Source organism: Neodiprion pinetum, chromosome 6 (genome assembly GCF_021155775.2).
Source record: "Neodiprion pinetum isolate iyNeoPine1 chromosome 6, iyNeoPine1.2, whole genome shotgun sequence".
Lineage (NCBI taxonomy): Eukaryota > Metazoa > Arthropoda > Insecta > Hymenoptera > Diprionidae > Neodiprion > Neodiprion pinetum.
The window spans coordinates 29977231-29997340 of record NC_060237.1 but is presented as its reverse complement, the minus strand read 5'-3'; the positions used below and the strand labels follow the sequence as shown (position 1 = coordinate 29997340).

General features: G+C 40.2%; 1 protein-coding gene across 5 annotated transcripts in view; it reads left to right on the top strand.

Moving 5' to 3' along the window:
* Positions 1–1904: 1904 nt before the first annotated feature.
* The window catches only part of cnc (NFE2 like bZIP transcription factor cap-n-collar), a 119573-nt gene continuing 101367 nt past the window's right edge, over positions 1905–20110 (top strand). For 4 of the 5 annotated variants that reach the window (XM_046632525.2, XM_046632524.2, XM_046632523.2 and 1 more), the window contains exon 1: positions 3410–4929. In XM_046632525.2, coding sequence (XP_046488481.1) covers positions 4462–4929 — 468 coding nt within the window. In that variant the 5' untranslated portion in view covers positions 3410–4461. Of the gene's footprint in view, positions 2274–3409; positions 4930–20110 lie in introns of those variants that run through there. The other variant, XM_046632526.2, reaches the window with a different exon arrangement.

The following is a 20110-nucleotide window of genomic DNA, read 5'->3' as shown; positions in this document are numbered from 1 at the left end:
CGATGTAAATAGCATATTTTTTCACAAAACAATCTTCTCTTGTACGACATATTATGGTAATGATTAGAAATTTTTTAATTTTTATTTTCTAGTTCATACGCGCCTGCGTTTTACTATAAAAACTTTATCCGAGCACTGTTATTACACACAAGATATATTCGGGGACATTTTTGTCGGAACATTTTGTTCGTATTTCTGTAAATTTGACAAATAAAAGAGTTCACGTTTGAAAAAAAAAGGGAAACTACTGCACGCACGATTTTTGTCATCTGAAATTTTTCGCAATATACATACTTATGATCATTACATCTATGTATATATACTTACACGCACGTGATTATATATACCTATGTACAAAGACGTTACACGCTGACGGCGATGCAAAAAATTATTACACAAAATGAAGACTGCAGAGCCTGATGATGAAGAGATCAAAGATTAAATTGTTTATCAATCACGTGAAAACAACACAGGTAAAGTGTTGTCATCGCAACTGTATAAACAAAACGAAGTGGACAGTGTGCCGCACTCAATTTTCGCACCGTGACAAGAAACGCGACACATTGTACCCTATACGTGTAAATTGTATATTACTGTACTCTACTGTATACTGTTGTCATAGATATTTTGTTGTAACAAATTAAACGACGTATACACAATAAGACGTACAAATAAATATAATATACATATATATATATATATGTATATATTATATGTTTAAAATATAAATGCTTCTTACTATTGAATCACCCTCCGTTCGTACACTCAAATTCGGTAAAAAATAGTTATATCACTCTGTCAATAAATTGCAATAATTCATCATTCACTGTGGTTAATTAAGCTCAATCAAAAGTCTTACGACGGCTCTATGTAAATAACGAGAAGCTTTCGTTCGGGATCCGGTGAACCGGAGGTCACAAATCTTTGCATACAATCGGAATATTCTTGCCTTCTAATTCACCAGTGCTATTGTTACAATTTAATCCTGACAGCGATCAAGTTACAACCAAACAACACGTTAACGAGTGCTTGCGTGATTAAATAGACAGTCATAAATTAATATCAAGCAATCTTTACCCATTGGAAAACGTTTGAAATTCAGCCCTCTGTATTTGTTTTTCGATTCCATTAAATTTTCTATAGTTTATCGAAAATCATCCGCAACATTAGAGGAATCAAAAATCTGTTTGAAGCTCGAGCGCCGACTGCCTGCTAGCCGAGCTTTCATTACGGTACGTTGGGTTGTTTGTCATCAGGCGTTTTCACACAAGCACAACATTTGTGGTAAAACAAAGGCTGAAATTATGCTTTTTCTGATTGTTTTACGAGCGTTATTTCTAACTCGAACAGAATCGTACTCAACCAGACGCTTTAAAGTTGGCTATTTAAAACTTTTGGAAAGCAACGTGTGAGATTTCGCTCAAGAGAAAAGTGAAGTTGAACAAAATTGGTGTCTAAACTGTTGTGTGCGTTCCAATTCGTGTAAATAAAATGAAGAAAAGAAAGAAATGCAAAAATGAATTGCCGAATGGTATCCGAATTCATTACAACGAGTAGATAAGTAGCGAAGTACGAAGAGTCAGATAAACGAGGATAAGAAATTCAACGATTATTCAACGGAGCGAACGGTTATATTCGCGATCAATATCTTATCCTAGGCTTGATACTCCGGTTGTTTATTCAGCCAATTGGATTTCGTCAAGGACGGAGAATTGGTTAAGGATATGCGCAGAAAACGAAGAGTCAAGTCAGTGCGCAGCCGGGCGGTTAAAACACGCGTTCGAAATACGCGCGGGAACGCGGGACTGATTCAAACTGAGTGAAATCAGAGGATGACGTCAGTAACGCGATGGTCAGGCTTGGTGGGAGAAGGGAGACGTATGCGGCTGCCATTCACTGTTCATATTTTATATTTTATCAGACGAAACACCCTGAGAAATTCCATCGATAAACAAACAACGATTAGAAAGACGTTTGAAAATTAGAATATCGGTGAAAAAGCACTGTGAAAACGTGACAGAGTGAAGTGGAAGTGCCATACGCGTAGTTGCTTTTCTGGTTAAAATACACACGAAATACGTACGTAGGGAAAGCGATCTAGAGCGCAGTGTTTCGAACAACATTTCGCCGCCGGTTATTACTTTATCACCGCCCGATCTGCCATGGCTGACATCGTGAGAGAATTGGAAGAATTCGTTAGTATTCAATCCGTCCCTCGAGTCGACAAATCACCTGCAGCAGCACCACGGAGCGGAAGAATGACGTCGCTTAAGGTAAGAGACGCGAATCAATTGCAATACCTGGCACCACGCTCGCGATATAAATTCGCGTACCTGCGTAATTCACGGTTTCGTTTGTAAAATTGGCAACGCTGGTTGCAACACATGATCGCGGGCAAAGTTCGCGATGACGGCAAACAGCTCGCTCTCTAATTATTTGAAATTGCTGCTCGATGGTTGGACGGAGACGAGCGGCGCGTATCGTATTATGCTAAAATCCCTAGGACCGACCAGCTCTTATTGAGCATCGTTAAGTGCAACAACTATACACGATCACGCGATAGGGTTGATAATTTTTATTCCTTCTTCATTCTCGCCTACGTTACATTCGCGCTGCAAGAAAATCCGCGTCGTTTTTCCTCTCTTCGCGCCGCCACGTTTAAAGCTCCTGCTCTTCTGGTCACGCTGCACGATCTTCCCCCATAGACGTACAAATAGGCGAAGAGACCCCATCGAATTTCTGAAACTCCGAAAGATCTCAAAGTACCGTGGATATCGTTGCTTCCGGAATTCCTGTAACAACTCACTAGAGGGGATACATAGGACGCAATAATCGAGCCATATCAACACTTTATCTGTACGAGATTGGGCCTGAAATCAGACTTCACACACTCGACACACGGACGTATCTATAATATAAACGTCGAGAAATATCGGCCCGTCGAAACAAACAACGATAAATTTTAATCGAGGACAATTGTTAATTTGTACACAGCTTTGGAAATATTAATGGGCATACACGCTCTGAGGATAATTGGTAGAATACCACATGTCATCGCATATCACCCGCATCTCGTGACTTGACGTTTTCCCTGATAATGATGCTGTGATGACGAAGGTCGTCGCAAAGCTCGTCGGACAATGAAACAGCGATTTGATCGGTAAGACGTACAGACAGAAGTGAAAATATCGAATAACAAACGAAAAGCGGTAACGACGCGTAATCCCCGATCGGCCGGTTCAATCGATATGAAAAGTAAAAAAATCCGAGCGAACGACTCGATCGGTCGATTTGGCGCCTCGGCGTCCGCCTAGCGGCGCGGAGCATCGTATATTCGGAGAGGGGGATATCCCCGGTTGGCACGTCCCTGGCCGCGCGCACATACAGCGTTGCCGTAACTCCGTCTGCTGAGTCACATATCGTCAGCGATACCTCCGCGAGCATAGGTGTGCGCGACGGTTCGTTTCTCTGTAAAATAAAAGGAAATCGACGCCAGTGACGAGAGGAGCGAGGAGGGCCGTTTAAAGGGGTGTCTCGACGTCCCTTTGCAATTTATACCCGAGCGTAACAACGGCATAGAGGTGTTAAACAACGGGCCAGTGACAAATCGCGACACGAGATGGTTTAGTGAAACGTACAACTGTGCGGTCGACGCAAGCCTCAACTTTGCAATCTTTAAAACACACGGCTCGTCGCGCGGCCGGCTCCGCTGCTGCCAGCCAGACCAGGCGAACCGACGAACGAACTGTCAGTTATCGGTCGAATATTTACTCACCTTGCTCCGTTTCGCCGGCCTCGAGTGATAAACGGTCCTGTTTTCGCCCGAGTTTCAGGATTTAGCGGGAAAATACGCGAGGACGTTCCTTTGTTTATGTCCTTTTAAACTGGAAAGAAAAGGCTGTCGGTTTGAATAGCTGTCATCAACGGTGTTGTTGTGACTACCTTCACTTTCTTCTTCTTTGTATTTTTGATTTTCTTTCTTTCTTTATTTCCTTATTTCTTTCGCTCGAGTTCTTTTTTCGCCGACTTACGCTGTTTCAATTGATTCGAAATTACGCTAACCGCGGACGTCGAATGCGGGCGAGCTCTAATTCCTACTTTGACGTACCCCGTGTTTTGAGGTTATTTTTGGGCACAGATACCGAGTAACTGACCTATGACTAGCTGCTGGGAGCTGCTCCTCTCCGGCTTTATTTCCGATCTGACAGTCGAACCAGGAGGTCGTGCCTCCCGTTATAAACCGTCGATTATTATTTGCCATTGTGAGTGTGATAATACATTATTCTTAATACCGTGAGTGGTGACGATGTGCCGCCTTGTCCCTCGCTTCGTACTTAACAACGGAACACAGCCTGTGCGACTGCTCTGAGCGAGGACTGGAAATCCTTTTTTCATTCTCCTCGTCGGACTCTGTTTTAAAAGGCGAAAGACTCCCCGAGGTGCTATACAGACTGGAACAAAATGCTGTGTTTGAAAAAATTTTACCGAGAGGAGCTGCTCCAGCTCGCTCTCCTCCTCTCGCTCCTCCGAGTCGATCCCAACTCGTACCTAGGCTTGGACATTCAGACGATCGGCGTCGGCTCTCTGGACCTTCACAACGGCTCGGGATGGCACACCGATGCCCAGACGATCGTCCATCGTCCCATGTTCGTACACCCAAAGAACCTGGACTCGGTGCTGCTCAACTACGAGAGAGACCTATTCGAAGACTTGAACTCCCTCGGTCGCTACAACAGGATAAACTCCCAGCAAAACGACATTCACGCCTATCTTCTCAACGTCGAGGAAACCGGAAGAGACGTCGCCGTCGCCGGACCCAGCGTCCTATCTACCTCTAATGATCCCGCCAGGATTATCGCCGTCCCTGAACCTCCCAGCGTCGACAATAATCCCGCCAGTCCCGTCGGTGCTGCTGAACTTACCCAGGAGGTAAGCGACAGCTTTCTTTCCTCAACAATATTTCTTCCAGGTTTTCAGCCGATGTTTTCTTTGGCTCGATACTTGTACCCAGAGCGACGTTCGATTCGGTTCGTTTAGGTCCATTTCCTTCTCAAGAATAGCGATCGCGGCTGACAAAGGCTACGCTTGAACTTAGCCGCGTACTCAGATTCGATATTCTGTTGAATTTTTTTGGGCAAAGTTGTTTGTTTCTATTTGTCAATTTCACTCTTGTATTTGTGAAGAAGTTGGCTGATGATATTTAACAACTGTTTAATATTTCACTTGAACAACGAATCGTTTTTAGAAGGTACCGATAAACAGCCGATCGCTCTTTAGGGAAATTATACACTCTCAACTGTAACTAACTGACTTTGGCTCCAAAGCGACGATGCCTGACTCAAACAATTTAAAACACTGTCACTTGAAAAACCATTGATGAAAATTCTGACTTCCTCGTAAATTATTTTTGTAGAAAAAAATGAATAAGAAGTCTTGACACAACTTAAAGACGAAATGTCAATATCCTAGAGGCTCGATTCTCTTACTTCTTCTTTGAACATTGGCTTGAACTGCTTACTGTTTGGTTGGATCCTGTGTTTCTATTAATCACCCAACTTTTTACGTATTTTTATCAACTTATCGACCTTTCTTTCTTGCAGTCGTTACATAAGTTTATTTCTTTTCCTTGATCGACTATTTCAAGCGGCTAATTAATTACTAAAATCAAGAGAACCTGAGGCAGAAAAGTATAAACACTTTCTTTTACAAAATTCTTTTGTAAATAGTCTCATCGTAAACCTTGTTCTTAAGACATTAGGATAAATCTCAACGATCTTCGTTTTCAAATATGTAGATTAATCACATCGTGAGACACTGAAGATGACAAAAAAGGTGTTGGAATTTTGCTTCTCACCTCTTGTTTTTCGTGTTCAGTAATTAGCATGCCTACATACCCACCTCTACCGATATCGCGATTCTCTCTCTCTCTCTCTCTCTCTTTCACTCTCGCTCTTTTGCAAGCGAGATAATAGCCTCAAACACAGAGCCTGCAGTGTCTGGATTTCGTGTACAATATATTTAGATGTCACGTTGAGGTGGATAGTCATTGGCTGGTTGATTCGATCCTTATCGATTTAAATAACACCCACCGCTTAACAGATTGTAAACAAAGAATAGGTGATGAATATCTTGCGGTCCGACTCCTCTCCATATAAGCAACCTCTATCGCTGTATCGTTTCCATCGCGAATTATCTATCCATCAAACGATCCGGTTATCTTGTGTTATAGATAACGTGTCGAACGTAATTCGGTTCAAAAAACACTCCGCCACCAAATTCACCACGCTCGTTCACTTCACCTGAACGTGGACAAAACAATGCAAACTTTTTTAATTAAACATTAAATCATCGAACGAATAGATTTCGGTAGGGCTGCAGATAATCGCTAGTGAATTATCATTTATTTCTCATCAAATTCGATTCAAATAACAATGGAGCGAAAGTTTTAACTCACGAAATAAAAAAAGTTTCTTCAGATCCGATAATATTCTTTGTTACATTCTCTGCGTGCGAAAAAAAAGAAAATCAATGATTTGGAAAATCTGCGAAAATGTTGGAAGGAGTTTGAAGAAAAACAAAAGGAGAAAGAAATTACACAGCTTGAAAGAAACCTGCGGTACAATTTCCCTTCCAATTTGATTCGCGACGACGCGCGACGAGCCGTGTCAGAGAAAGGAGAAGAAAGAGAACGAAAAGGTCACACTTGCACCGACCCTTCAGGTTGAACAACCGTCCAACAGGTTACTACAGCGTTCATCGGCCTTTCACCCTGTCTGGGCCTTTTCCAGGGGCGCCGACGCCTCAGAGGGTGGCGAACCTACGGCAGCCTTGTTCGAGTCTGAAAACCCGCCGTTGGGGTGCGGTGAAAAAAATTTTCAAAGGCTGAGGAGCGTTTCAATTCGTAAAGCGTCGTGGGGGTAAAATTATAGGAAGATGTAGAGGTAGAAGGGGTACAATGTCGAGTTTTTATCAGGGTCAAGTTTGTAACGTTAAAATAGTAACAATGCGACATTAGAAAAACTCGTTATTTTTGCAATTTTAGGACGATCTGACATTTAGGAAACTGTTAATAAAGCAGGAACAAGATCAAATTTTCTAAATTCAACTTTTCCACGTTAATAACTTCAGCCCAGTGAGTTTTAGAGAGGTAGGAAAAATTTAATTCATAGAATTAAAACATACAGAAAGTCGGTGTATGGATAGGTAAAAAATTAAAATCAGTATTCTTCTCGATAATATGGAATCTAATATGACCTTTCTGTATGTCGAATTTCGATGTTTTCAATTTTCTACACTTATTCACCTATTCTAGTTTTAAAAATGAGGATGAGCTGAGCGTTCACGCGGTTGTTTATTCGAAAACTTAACTTTTTTTGTGGATGGGTAAAATAAATGATCTGTTTTTTTCTAATTCTCTCCTCAAAATCTAAACTTTCGACGGCGCGAAATCGTTGCTTATATCGTATACGTTACGAAATCATTGTTCAAACGCGTTTCACATGCGATTCAATGATTACGGTGATGCTGCACTCGCCGTGCAATCGTGCGTCATGTTAAAATATGACGAAACAATGTTAGTTCCTTGCAGCCGAATTACACGCACGTCTTCTTGGGAATAAAAATTTCACATACGGTAATAAAAGAAATTTCCTTTGTGCCCCGCTCTGCTTCTATTCGCGCAAGTGACGACTTACAGCTAACATCACGTATGCGTGTATGTAAACGAGTGCAAATATTTGATATTTTCTTTTGCAACAGACTGTGTAAAACCGATCTGCACACATAACCAAATGAGAATAAAAGTAAAGTAAAAAAATATTATAAAAAATTTGAAAAATAAAAGAAAGAAAAACGTGGCGCCGCCGGCAGATAGAAAATTATTTGTAAACAATGTAAGCACACTTTGAGTTCAGATGCTGTAGACGATCTGCATCTGCGTCTACGTCATCAGAGTCTTTGGGTGAAAAATCTATGCTGCTTCTTTAACATCTCACCTTGTTAGACCGCAATGTCAAGTAATTGTTTCTCTATCACGCATATATATTCTATTAGAAATTGTAAAAATAACAAACTAGTTTTCTAACTCGGGTGAGCGGAGAAATATGTTGTGCATATGCAGTACGGGTATAATAATGCGAATTTTTTAGTATTTCTTTCTTTATTCTCCCTCTCTCTCTCTCTCTCTCTTTCTCTCTTTATTTTGTTTTGTTTATAATTTACTCTCTTTGTTTTCGCGCCAAGTTTTTCAACCTAATCTGTTCAGCCAGCCTCTAGAGATCTTCTCCTCTTATTCGCCGTGTTCTTTGGACCGGTATCTTGTACCGCTGGTAGAAAGAAAAATTTTTCTCGAAAGTTCGCGGCCGATGACATCGTACACCGTTCGTTCTCGCAAAATAATCTCTCCTCCTCTTCGCCGTTTCTTCTGCGGCGGTATCGTGCAGGCGGAATTTATTTTTACAACCGCTGGTAACCTCACGGTACGAAGAGAGAAAGGGACGGAGAGAGACGAGGAGGAGGAGGAGGAGGAGGAGGAGGAGGAGGAGGCGGAGGCGGAGGAGGAGGAGGAGGAGGTAGACTATAGACGTAGGCAATCGCTAAACGAGAGTGCGTTACCTTCGCTCTTGTCCCCTGACGCGACCTTGCGAAAATATAACAAAGTCCGATTCGCGACGACGTATCTTTAATTCCCTGCTGCACCGGCATGCTTCTGTGCGGATCGCATTCTATTCCCTGCGGTGCGTTTCTTATCCAGCCTTCCCATTGCCCGTGCCAATTATAATCGCCGTTCTCTTCTTCTCCGCTCCACTGCGCGCAGTTTCTGAATTTTGGCAGAAACTAAATTACCCAGTGAAATATTGTACAGGTACTGAGGCAATACAATGACGTTTATAAATAAATTTTCTATGATTATAAGAAAATTTGCTACAAATAATTATTTAATGTTAATACCGTTTGTTTTCGAAGTTTTAATTGCAGAATTGATAATCGTGTTTCTTTACCTTGCTACATTTTGTCAGTCAAATCATTGAGGCCTCTGTAATATCGATTAATTTTACCACACGAACACGTCGCATTGTCGCAACAGACGTAAAGAAAAAGTAATAGACATGACTGTGTCCAAAAATAATAGCGACACGTCATGTGACTATAAAATTTTCTTACCGCGACTGCGAAACTCATTTTCATTTCTCGCCCGGAATCATCGTACTTTTTTTTTTTTTTTTTATCGGTTATGATTTGAAACTTCAATTACCAAGAACGTATAGTTTATAGTGACGGAAGAAATGAGAGGAAAAAGTATGACTGCGTACATTCAACGAAATTCTGTTACTTTTATTCGTCGATTACGCGATTTCACTCGTTCATTCCCCGACATTTCTATCGTCTGACGTATTTCAAGACGAAATTTATTTCTTGTCACAAATCTGACGCGTAATATAAAACGAGCTCTACATGAAAAGCTGTCTAATTGCGACACACCAAGGAAAATATAATCATCGTCATCATCATCGCACTCGGTAATATGTTTACTTCCACGTGTTACAATAACGCCGCTTAGCAAGTTAGAAGAATTGGCGGACAGGCAGGCAGGCAGGTGTTGATTTTCCGACTTATTTTTACGAAATTGGCAAGCATCTTCCGCGGCATCTATACCAAACTTTCGATTTTCGTCGCTGCAAACGTTTCAAAAAGTACGCGTGCATTATCTACCACACATACAGCAGCTGGCTGCAAACACGGATGAAGTAGTTATATTCGATCTGCATTCTTACGCGTCGTCTGCAAGAACACGTGTTTGTTTCTTCAACTGACATTGTAAGTGTCATTGTCCCTCGTGCAGAATGGCATATACATACGTATATACCTACAATGCACATACCGCATCTAAACACGTAAGATAATGCAATTCGCGATGAAAATCCTTACAGTTCGAATTAACTCACTCATGTGCCAAATAATTACACGTATATCGTATATGTAACGTATCGCTGCGCGAATTCATGTCTTATCTAAATAATCATCAGGCGCGATAATGATGATGAAATAACGAGAACTTGCTGAAAATAAGAGGGTTTCTTTAATTTTTTTTTTTTTTTTTCATTCTCTTTCGAGATACTTTGGGAAACGATAGAGAAATTGATGAGACGTAACGATTATTTTCGAATCGCGTGACGTAAGTAAAAATTCACAAGCAACGACGCGTGTTACAATATGCACGCGTATGGTGCATACCGAGGCGAATCTCGCGCAATTCGCGCTTAAGGTAGAGAGGTATAACCGTATAAGTCAGACACAGGTATTTATGTAAGTTCTCGTGACTTTTACGGCTCGCTTCTGTGTCACTGGAAGTGATTATGCGCAGGTGTATAATAAATGTACGCGTGTATAAAGAGAGACGAGAAGAATTGAAGCAGCGAAAACGAGCCATACTCGTCCGTATCTCGATCTAGGCTGTAACCAATTGCATTTCATCTACTCGATCCCTTTGCCAAATATAGACCGCAAGTGTCTCCTGAGCGATCGACTTTCGACCAAGTGTGAAAATACGACGGGTTTTACGCTTTTGGAATGATTGCAGGAATTAGCGCAACGTGCAGAGTTGAATATTCATTTGACGTGACGATCAATTCCTCGGTCTGTGTTTTTGTACGTTTTGCGCATTCCAACTGATACCTGTGATCGATTCGTTTCTTTTCCCCAATCCTTTGACTTTCGTTTGTAGATTTCTTTCAGTCCGTCAATATACGGTTATCGAATTTCATTTTTCTTTACATTTGTTCAACTCGCGTATTAAAGAGGTTCGAGTTAGTAACGTTCACTTTATCGGTGCATGTTTAGAAAAATCGTTACTTCGCAATCTTAGAATTGTCTGAAATTCATCTGTTTCGTTACGTTGACGTTACTAACTCCAGACTTGTACATTTTCTAAAATTGCCTCCGTATTGAAATTCTTTTGCACTATTTATACGCGATCACTTATCAACGACAATTAACAGTCGCAGGCGACTCGGGTCTTCGCGTTTGTCGAAAACAACTTTCATTTTTCTCATTTTCAGTCGTTATTATAAATCTGTTTACTTTAATAAAAAGAAAAAAAAAAAATAATAAGAAAAATACGTATAGGTATATACGTTCGGTACGACACGGTCACGGACTTTTGTTGAAATCACTCTGTATAGTGCATTCTAACGATGCCCAATAACAACAAGCTGATAATAATCGATGTATCGATTGATCGATTCCAAAAAAATAATCGAACGCGACTTGATTGAAAATTTTGTAAGTAGTCTTAATAGCGGAAAAGTTTATTCATGATTTATGGTTTCATTCAAAATATTTGTCAGTTTCAGTTGAAAATATCCATTTATTTTTTATTTATTATATGAAATAGATACTCAGTGAGTAATACAATGTTGATAATTTATACTCTAATCACGTAAATTGATATCGTATCGCGTCGTTCGTGAAAGTGAAAAAAAAACCAAAAACCGATTGTGAGGAAAAATAATCGATTATACTGCAACACTCGCTGAGGAAAAATCGTTGCCTAATGCAGTACATTATAAAAGATAATACGAAAAAGCAATCGTGAAAACTGGGCTCAGAATATGAGAAAAGAATTTTGATTCATTCAGAGTTCCGGATTGAAATATTTCAAATTTGTCGACATTTGACTTTACAAAATTAAGCAAACGACTCTGACATCGACACTCATCGCTGATTTTCTCTCTCTTGTTATAATCCCGCAATTATCATCGTCGAGCATTGCAGCTTGTTTCTTTCCGTTCTATGATGGAATAAAGCACAAAAAAAAAAAAACACTCCAGTGCGGTACGATCACCTTCCTCTTCCTCCTCCTCCTCCTCCTCCCCCTCCTCCCCCTTCTCCTCGCCTACGTATCTTATCTGGATCAGTAGGACAGCTATAGGCATCGAGGTGTCGCGCTGCAAACGTCCTTCGCGAACAAACTGCACCACACGTGCGCTGCATTCGGACGATGATTCAGAACTATATGTACACACAGGGTATATATGCCGTATTTTGCACTCGATGTTCAGCAGCGTCGGATCGTGGCGTTTTACGATTTCCGGCAAAAATGCAAAAGTTCCCAACCAGAAGAGAGGAAAACCAGTTGTTTGTCCCTTCGTTTCTTTCTCTCTCTCTTTGAAGAAACAATTTTTTATTCTTAAATGCGGAAAAGAGAAGCGGTATTGAATTTCATTGAGAGGGTGAGCGAATTGATTCCTGAATTGTGCCGGAAGCTGAAATGATCAAGTTTACGATCCATGTCGAAAAAATGTATAAAGGAAAGAATTACGAAACGAATACCGAACAACTCTAGTTGACAATCACGTTGACAAAGTTCAGTCAGGTCAAAATAACGTCCCGTCAATAGGGAGTAATCTGAAAGCTAAAAACCAAACGAATTATTATTATTATTATTATTATTATTATTATTATTATTATTATTATTATTATTATTATTATTATTATTATTATTATTATTATTTGAACGAAAACAGCTCGGCTAACAATAAGCTCACCAACTTGAAACCAAAACCATTGTACTGCCTTTTTTCGAAGGAAATATGCCCAATTTCGATAAATCGTAGCTTTCCGCGTTTCTTTCTTGCATATAATATGGATTATTTACCAAATTTATCGAAAAATCGATCTGATTACAATTTTATATGTAAATAATGCTCGTTTCAAGATTTATTTATTATTGATAATTCCCACATCCGTGTCAGGTGACTTGTGCAGAATTTGTTCTCAAACCCTATGAGCTATTATTGATTGAAATTAATTAAACAAACTATGCGAAAGGTGCCCGATAATGCAACCCGTCGACTATTTCGTTCGAAATTCACGGTTCTCAGTTTCTTTGTTTGCCGAGGAATTGTCGTTTTCCGATTAAACTTGTCAGAACTTGACTGGCTCGCGTCCGTTTCTAGACTCTTTAATTTTTACACGTCTCGCCTTGACTGTACAAGCGACACGTGGTCAAACATACGATCGCGATCCATCTGTCAGAGAATGCAAATTAATTCTTACGATGCCGTTGCCTTCGTTGCGTTGCAGCCTCCGATGCACACTGACCTCGATAACCAAAATAATCGGACAAAGTGGAGCGTTGGATGCGATGGATAAAATTGGTGAAATAAAATGTGAACAACGCGTGTAAGAGAGGGAGGAAAAAACGACGCAAGTCGGTGAAAAGACTTCGCGGCGAGAAACAGATGCTTGGCCTCGATTTTCAAAATTAACGTCGCTGCAATGCATGGAAATGAATATTCTCAATTTCGAGGACCCTTAAATTTAGCCAAATACTCCAAGGATTAAGAAGGCGAAACCAAGGCTTTGCTCTCGGATTTATCGCTTCGCGTTAAATTATACGCGTTATTCCGTCTTACAATCAGGGCCAGTTGTGATCTCCACCTCCAACCTCGCACAATCGATTACACTTTCTGATTATAACTCTTGACCCTAGCAATTTTAAATACTCTAATTTTTTATAGCTCGTCACCGGGAGGACAAAAAGCAAGTCGAAAATAGTCACCTAAAATCCGCAAATCGGCGTTTTATTCCTCGTGATAATCAAAGATCCGGAGAACACCGGTTAAGTGTCGGTCAGGGCTGATGCAAGGACGCTAAACAACGTCCATTCCGCACCAAAGACGACAAAGACGCGTCGATCTGACGCTTCTCTCCTTAAAAGGCGCGCGAATTTCTAAGGACTGCGTCAGGCGTCTCATTTGCTATAGAAGAGTTTCGTTTTTTTTCTTTAAACGGAGTTTCAACGACGGTTTACCACGTAAATTTTGTCGTTTTCCCGAAGGATATGTCCGTAGTAAAGGCCGAATTGTCGGAGAAATCTGCGGAAATCATTGCGTCACAGCTGCAGTTATTCCTAATTGTTACTATTACGTTAGAGAGCCGAAATTACCGTTCCATCCCGTAAAACTTTAGGCTTAAACGAAAAGATTTAATTTCTTTTCTACGGCCTCGTGTGTATTAATGCTCGATTTTTTGCAAAATTACGAATCCCAATTATCCCTTATCCCTTAATTATCAATCTTCCAACGGGAGATACTTGAGAAATAAATCTTACTCTGATTACGTGATTTATCGTTATTTCTCAAGATTACTAAGAGATTCCTGTAACCCTAAAAGATTTCTCATGACTGCCAATGATTAACTCGACGATTATTAATGCGGAATTTCATCATATGATTACAATATGATTTCGGAGATGACGAAACGATCACGAATGATATCGACATCTCGATCGCTTCGGTGAAACACACCCCTTGACATCTGCTGCCAGTGAACTGCGAACTATTGTTATTTATTGTTTCAGACGCGAATGAACGCGTTTTCAATACATGCTCGTGAAATCAGACCGCAAATTTTCTTCGAGAAATTCGAAGCGTTTCAAAACACGTTTTTCAAACCATATATTTTCTTATGGGTTCGGAAGCGCAAAAAAAAAAAACAAGACATTTTCTCTAATTCCTTTTTTTTTAATGTAATAAAAAATACTTGCGGTGTCCAGGATAACTCATGATAACTTCATCCGAAATCAAGAAACCAAATATTTCCTGTTAGTAGGTGAATATAGCTACAGTGATTGAACAAAGGATTCTTAAAAAAATTTTAACTCGACTTTTTGGCAGAGTCGTATGCAAAAAAGTACAATTTTCGGTAAAATCTAGACCAAGTATTGCCTTGTAAAATAAATTGTGAGAAAACAAGAATCTTTCGTTCAATCACTATAGCTATAATATACTCATCTACTAACTGAAAATATTTGGTTTTATTTTAGTTTAAAACAAAGCTGTCTAAATAGAGGATACTTGTTTTTCCGAAACCTTTGTTCAAAATCTTTGAATGACAATTTTATAAAATAACATTCAAATATTGTTCTTTTATATACTTGAATTATGAAAAGAATAATTCCATTTTTATATTTTTAAAAAATTATTAAAACATGTAATCCCCCCTTAATATAAGAAATTTCCTAAACTCCTGTTCAGGTGTTTGTTCGCGGCTTCTTCCTCCGAATTGTCAAGTTTGTAGCCGGGCAGGTTACGTAAAATAACGACGCAGAATATAACGGGGTCATCGAAGAAGCAGCGACGTCGCATCGCGCGTAACGGATTTATTTATTCAAAATTATGGTGATCCGTTTATCGTCGTTTCGGTAATCCGCTGACGAAAATTCAAGGTGTGTATACCTTGCGTGAAATTTGAAAACACCGCAAAAGCAGCAGCAGCAGCGGATCCTGACCCAGATCATATATTCGAGAAGTGAGCAGAAGATGGAAGAGGAGAGGAAAGAGGCGGCGCTAAGCGTCGGGCATTCGAAACATCGACACTGACATTTGGCTTGTGCCAAAATTTCCTCAACAGCATGTGCAGCGGTAAATCTGAGATCCGAATTGCGAAAAATTTTTTGGCTTCTGCATCGTCCGATTATATCCTGTAGAAATTTTACCGCCAATTCTCCACGTGGCGTTAGAGCGAATCGAAGAAACGAAACGGCAGGAATTTTTTTCCGCACAGAATATTTGATTATTTTAAATAACGGCAGAGTCTTATGACTATTTGCGATTTGCGTAACGGTTTTAATTCCTCGCTAATTTTTTGTAATCCGTGGTTCTGACGCGTTGAATTATTTTCCTTGGGACGAAAAATCGCGACGGTTTTTTATCCCCGTGTGGAGAAGCCGAAGCAGGAGGAGGATAATGATGACGATGACGATGACGATGACGATGCCAGTCAGCCGATTAGGTCGACTAATCTCTCACGAAAGTATCGGTTCGGTATTGATTGATGAATCCATCCGTCCGTGACATATATCTGTCTCGCGATCAGAAAACGTGACCTGCTTGTAATTCGCTGTAGGAATTACAGCGTTAAACACCCGCCTGCATGACTCTCTCGTAGCTGATCGAGGCAAAGTTAATTTAAATTTGAATAATTAACTCTTCGCTCAGACGATACGGAGATACGACGGGCCTGTAGAATACAATTTCATCGCTGCATTTAACGTATAATAATTTAGGGAGGTGTAAAAAAGTGACACTGATACATATTCCATTTTTATCTTCGTTGTCAAAATTTAAATAAATAATTTAATCGCCGCAGGGACGGTAGTAAAATATTATAAAAATATCACCGACAACGTGAAATATGAAGTTTACTAAACTGTGTATCTAGCGTGTAAATTGAAAACTTGCGTTTAAAAAATCATCATCAATTCGTCAAAGCATTCATTTCTTCAATAAAAATATACAACACGATGTACAGTTTGTTCAAATGATTGAAACACGTCTGCAAACTCGGGAAAAAAGTTTCAGTATATATATATATATATATATATTGAGTCGCCGTATTTAAATATCGACTCTCGCGATCGAGATCGAGATTTCTCTTTTTATTTATCAGTCGCGAGTTTGACGAACGATTTCGCAATATCTCTGCAGAGAGCCGGCTCTCTCGGAATTTTTAAAAACGTTATCCAACGAGCCCGTGTTTATAAAATACACAAACCCATCGTCTGCCACCGACCTACTTATCCTCATCGCCGTGTGCGATTCCTTATTAAATTTACAAATTTCGAATCGTACCCCCAAAATTTTCAGCACAACTTTTCTCCCCCATACTGCATAGTTTTTTTTTTTATACGTCTCTTTCCACCTTAATTTCTTTCTTCTTAATCTATAAATTACGTCTGAAATCTACAAAGAATATCATAAAATTACGTGAAACCGAATTAGTCGAGAATTTGATAGAATCGCTCCTAGACTAACAACTGTATGAGGAAAAAAAAAAAAAGAAATAAAGAAAGGAAAATTGATAACAACATTTGCTCGTTCAATTGGGAGTTTTTCGTCTCTTTCTCTTTCTACTCGGCATATATTTTTTTCAGACTATACCTCTCGCGATTTTTTTATCCTCGCTCCTGACACACTCCATTGTTCCTCCCTCTCTCTCCCTCTCTCTCTCTCTCTCTCTCTTCCTCTCGCCCACGCGTCCATCTCCCTGCGTGGTTTCGAGGGACGGATAACCTCGGAAATTTGGCTGTGTCTCGTCGTCGGGATTCTGTGCGTAGGCAGACGTCGGTCGTTAAGTTAGGATAGGTTAGTTGCCCGACCATGACCTTCGTCTGTCCGTAGATACCGTGCGCATCTGTTTCGTCTAAACATTCGCCCGGATGGATAATCAATTTAGCAATTTCGTTGCCGAGCCGCCCTCGTGATTTCCTCCCTTCCTCCCTGCCTCACTCCGCACTCTCCACTCTGCTCGAATTGTATCCTTTTTGCATCGTCAGAACTCGTTATACGCACACGATGCAAGACTTGATACGCGTACAGCGGATGAAAAGAGATTGTAACGGATAGAAAAAAAGACTCTCCGATCGTAGAGGATGATAATTGATACCGGCTGCGAATTTATCTATTTATTTATTTATTTTTTTACTCCACATCTCTTCTCTTTCTCGACATCTTTTAGCGTTTTTCTCTACATCATAATTTACGATTCTCGCATTCTTGGCCGCAGCGAAACCTGCAATTCTTCTATCAGCTGAGAAAATCTTTTTTAAATTCGTTACGATGTGTGTTTGAGATTATACCTGTAAATCATCCGGCGGTGACGCACGTAATATGCCTCTACGGTGGGGGAGGAAAATGTTTTTATGACTCACCTTTCTAGATCTCTAATCGGAAATTTTATTCTATTTTTCTTTCTCAATTTTAGCTTAATTTTTTTGTTTGTTTTTAAGTCTGTGTCTTTTAAACCGTCGAATGTTTATTGCATTCGTTTCCCCGTGACGAAACTATCGTTAATCTAACTTGCAGTATTTTTCCGAAATATTATTTACTGCTAGAGAAACAGACAAATTTAAAACAACGCAGAGCGAGACAGAGAATAATGGAAAACTACAATTCTGATATAAATCGCTATATCTCATATCCTGAAAACGAAATATCTGGAATATTTTATTGCGATAGGAGGATCGGTTTAAAAAAAATAAATAAATAAAGCATTATTTCAATAGCGCGACGACTAATTTCGCGCACTGTATTATTCTTGTTACTCGTTACGAAATCCTCTGTAAGAACGAAAAGAAGAAATCGCAAAAACCTTGAATTTACATGACGCGATGTACGAGAACCACGTAAGAAAAAAATAAAAAAAAAAAAAAAAAAAGAATAAAGAAACGAGAGGAAGAAGGAAGAAATTGGCTAGGTGGCCAACGGCCGGCTGGCTGACCGGTTGATTCGATAAGCTGATGATATCTGTAATAGACTCGTTGTTGCAGCGCGAATAAGCGATCGACGAGACGAAGCGAGTAACTTTAACGTATAAACATGCAAAATGGTAGAAATAGTCAAATTGTTTTCTCGCTCTTCGCGTCTATTCCAATCGACCTTGAATGCTCTGCAGAAGTAAAAAAGCTCCTTCCCACCGCCTTCTCTCTCTTGATCTCTTCTTGCAGCGAGAAAATAAACTCCCAACACGCCTTGTGTCCACATATCCGCAGCTACGGTGCGTGAAATATATGTACAGTCCGCGCGATAAATGTTCTAAACACCGACAGGAATGCTCTGCGCATAAGCTAGGGAATTATTTTCTAGGGAATTTTCTTACGAAATTCGTAACGCATATTTTTCACCGCCTATTTCTGACCACCGCATTCAGTAATCGAGTGCAGTTATTAATCCAGGCCTATTTGTGTACGTCCGTAATTATGTTACAGTGAATTACGTAATTATATCGTTTGTAAAAATCGTTAAATAAACATGGCACAAATCTGCTTAACGATATCTCTTTTAACATATTGGAATAGTTAAAACCGTTCACCGTTTAAACGTATTCCGTGACCCTTATCTTTCCGGAGGAGTGGGAATCCGGTGAAAATCTCGCTCACGATCTTCGAACCGAACCTTTTACAGGTTTCGAAATGTATTTTTATCGACGATTTACTTTATCAAACGCCCTCGAGCAACAATTTCAAACGCGTATACGTGTTTTCAGTAAAATTCACCGTTATATTCCTAAATGTTATGTGCATAATTATTCCTTTTATCTACCACTGGTCAATCAAAGTCCAATAGTCGCCACTTCTTTCTTCGCTCGGAGAACGTGCACATAAATTTGTATACGGGCACCATGATTGCCGATTACAGCATATTCGACATAGTTATTAATAATCGTGACGTCTGTCCGCGGTCAGTTTTCATTCCTATACCGCGCGTACATATTATATATCGAAATTACCAAACTCTGCATCTTGGAGTCCGCGTATTACACGCACTACAGCATCGTCCGCGTTATGCCGCGATTATACTAGACAGGTACCCGAATTTGTTTGCCTGCAGCGTAATTACGTACACGAAAGTCAAGGACCTCCTAATGACGTTGCCCACGGTGATTATCTTGCTTGGCCCCGTTTATTATTGTAATTTTCATGGTTAGCGCAAGTCGGAGAATCGTCGGACTCGTCATTTTATACCTTTTTTTTTTGTTTCTTTTTTTCTTTCAATTTTCTTGTTTTCCGAAGATTATCACACATGCCCGTTGACGTGCATTAGTTGAAACACCGACGCCGCCGCGCTTTCTTTGGGCATTGAGATTAACGATATGGATACGAGGCGCTCTCCGACGGATTGACGCCATTGTCGATAATTATCGTGCCTCTCTAACACTACTGGAATCCTTCTTCCGTTCAAGGCGAGCGACTACCTTACGCGCGGACTGAATAAATTAGCGTTTACGCCGCGCGCGGTTCAACGTGAAGGAAGTAACGCGATTCGATAATGTTGTAAGAAGATTCGGCAAGCCGTGAAACCCGGCTATCACAGGACCCTGACTCCGTATTAAAGTCCCAATTTACCAAATCATCTCGCTCTGTTCTCCGCTACCGGCGTTGTTCGGAGACTCGAGGTTTCTCACGCGCGAGAAAAATTTTTAAACCACACGGATAAACGTGTACGCCGCTGTGACTTTGTTCGTTTGCCTCCGTACTTAACGCGTGCCGTGGAAGCGTGCATCGGGAAATATAAGTGAATTTTGAATTCTGATGTCGCTGGACACTCTG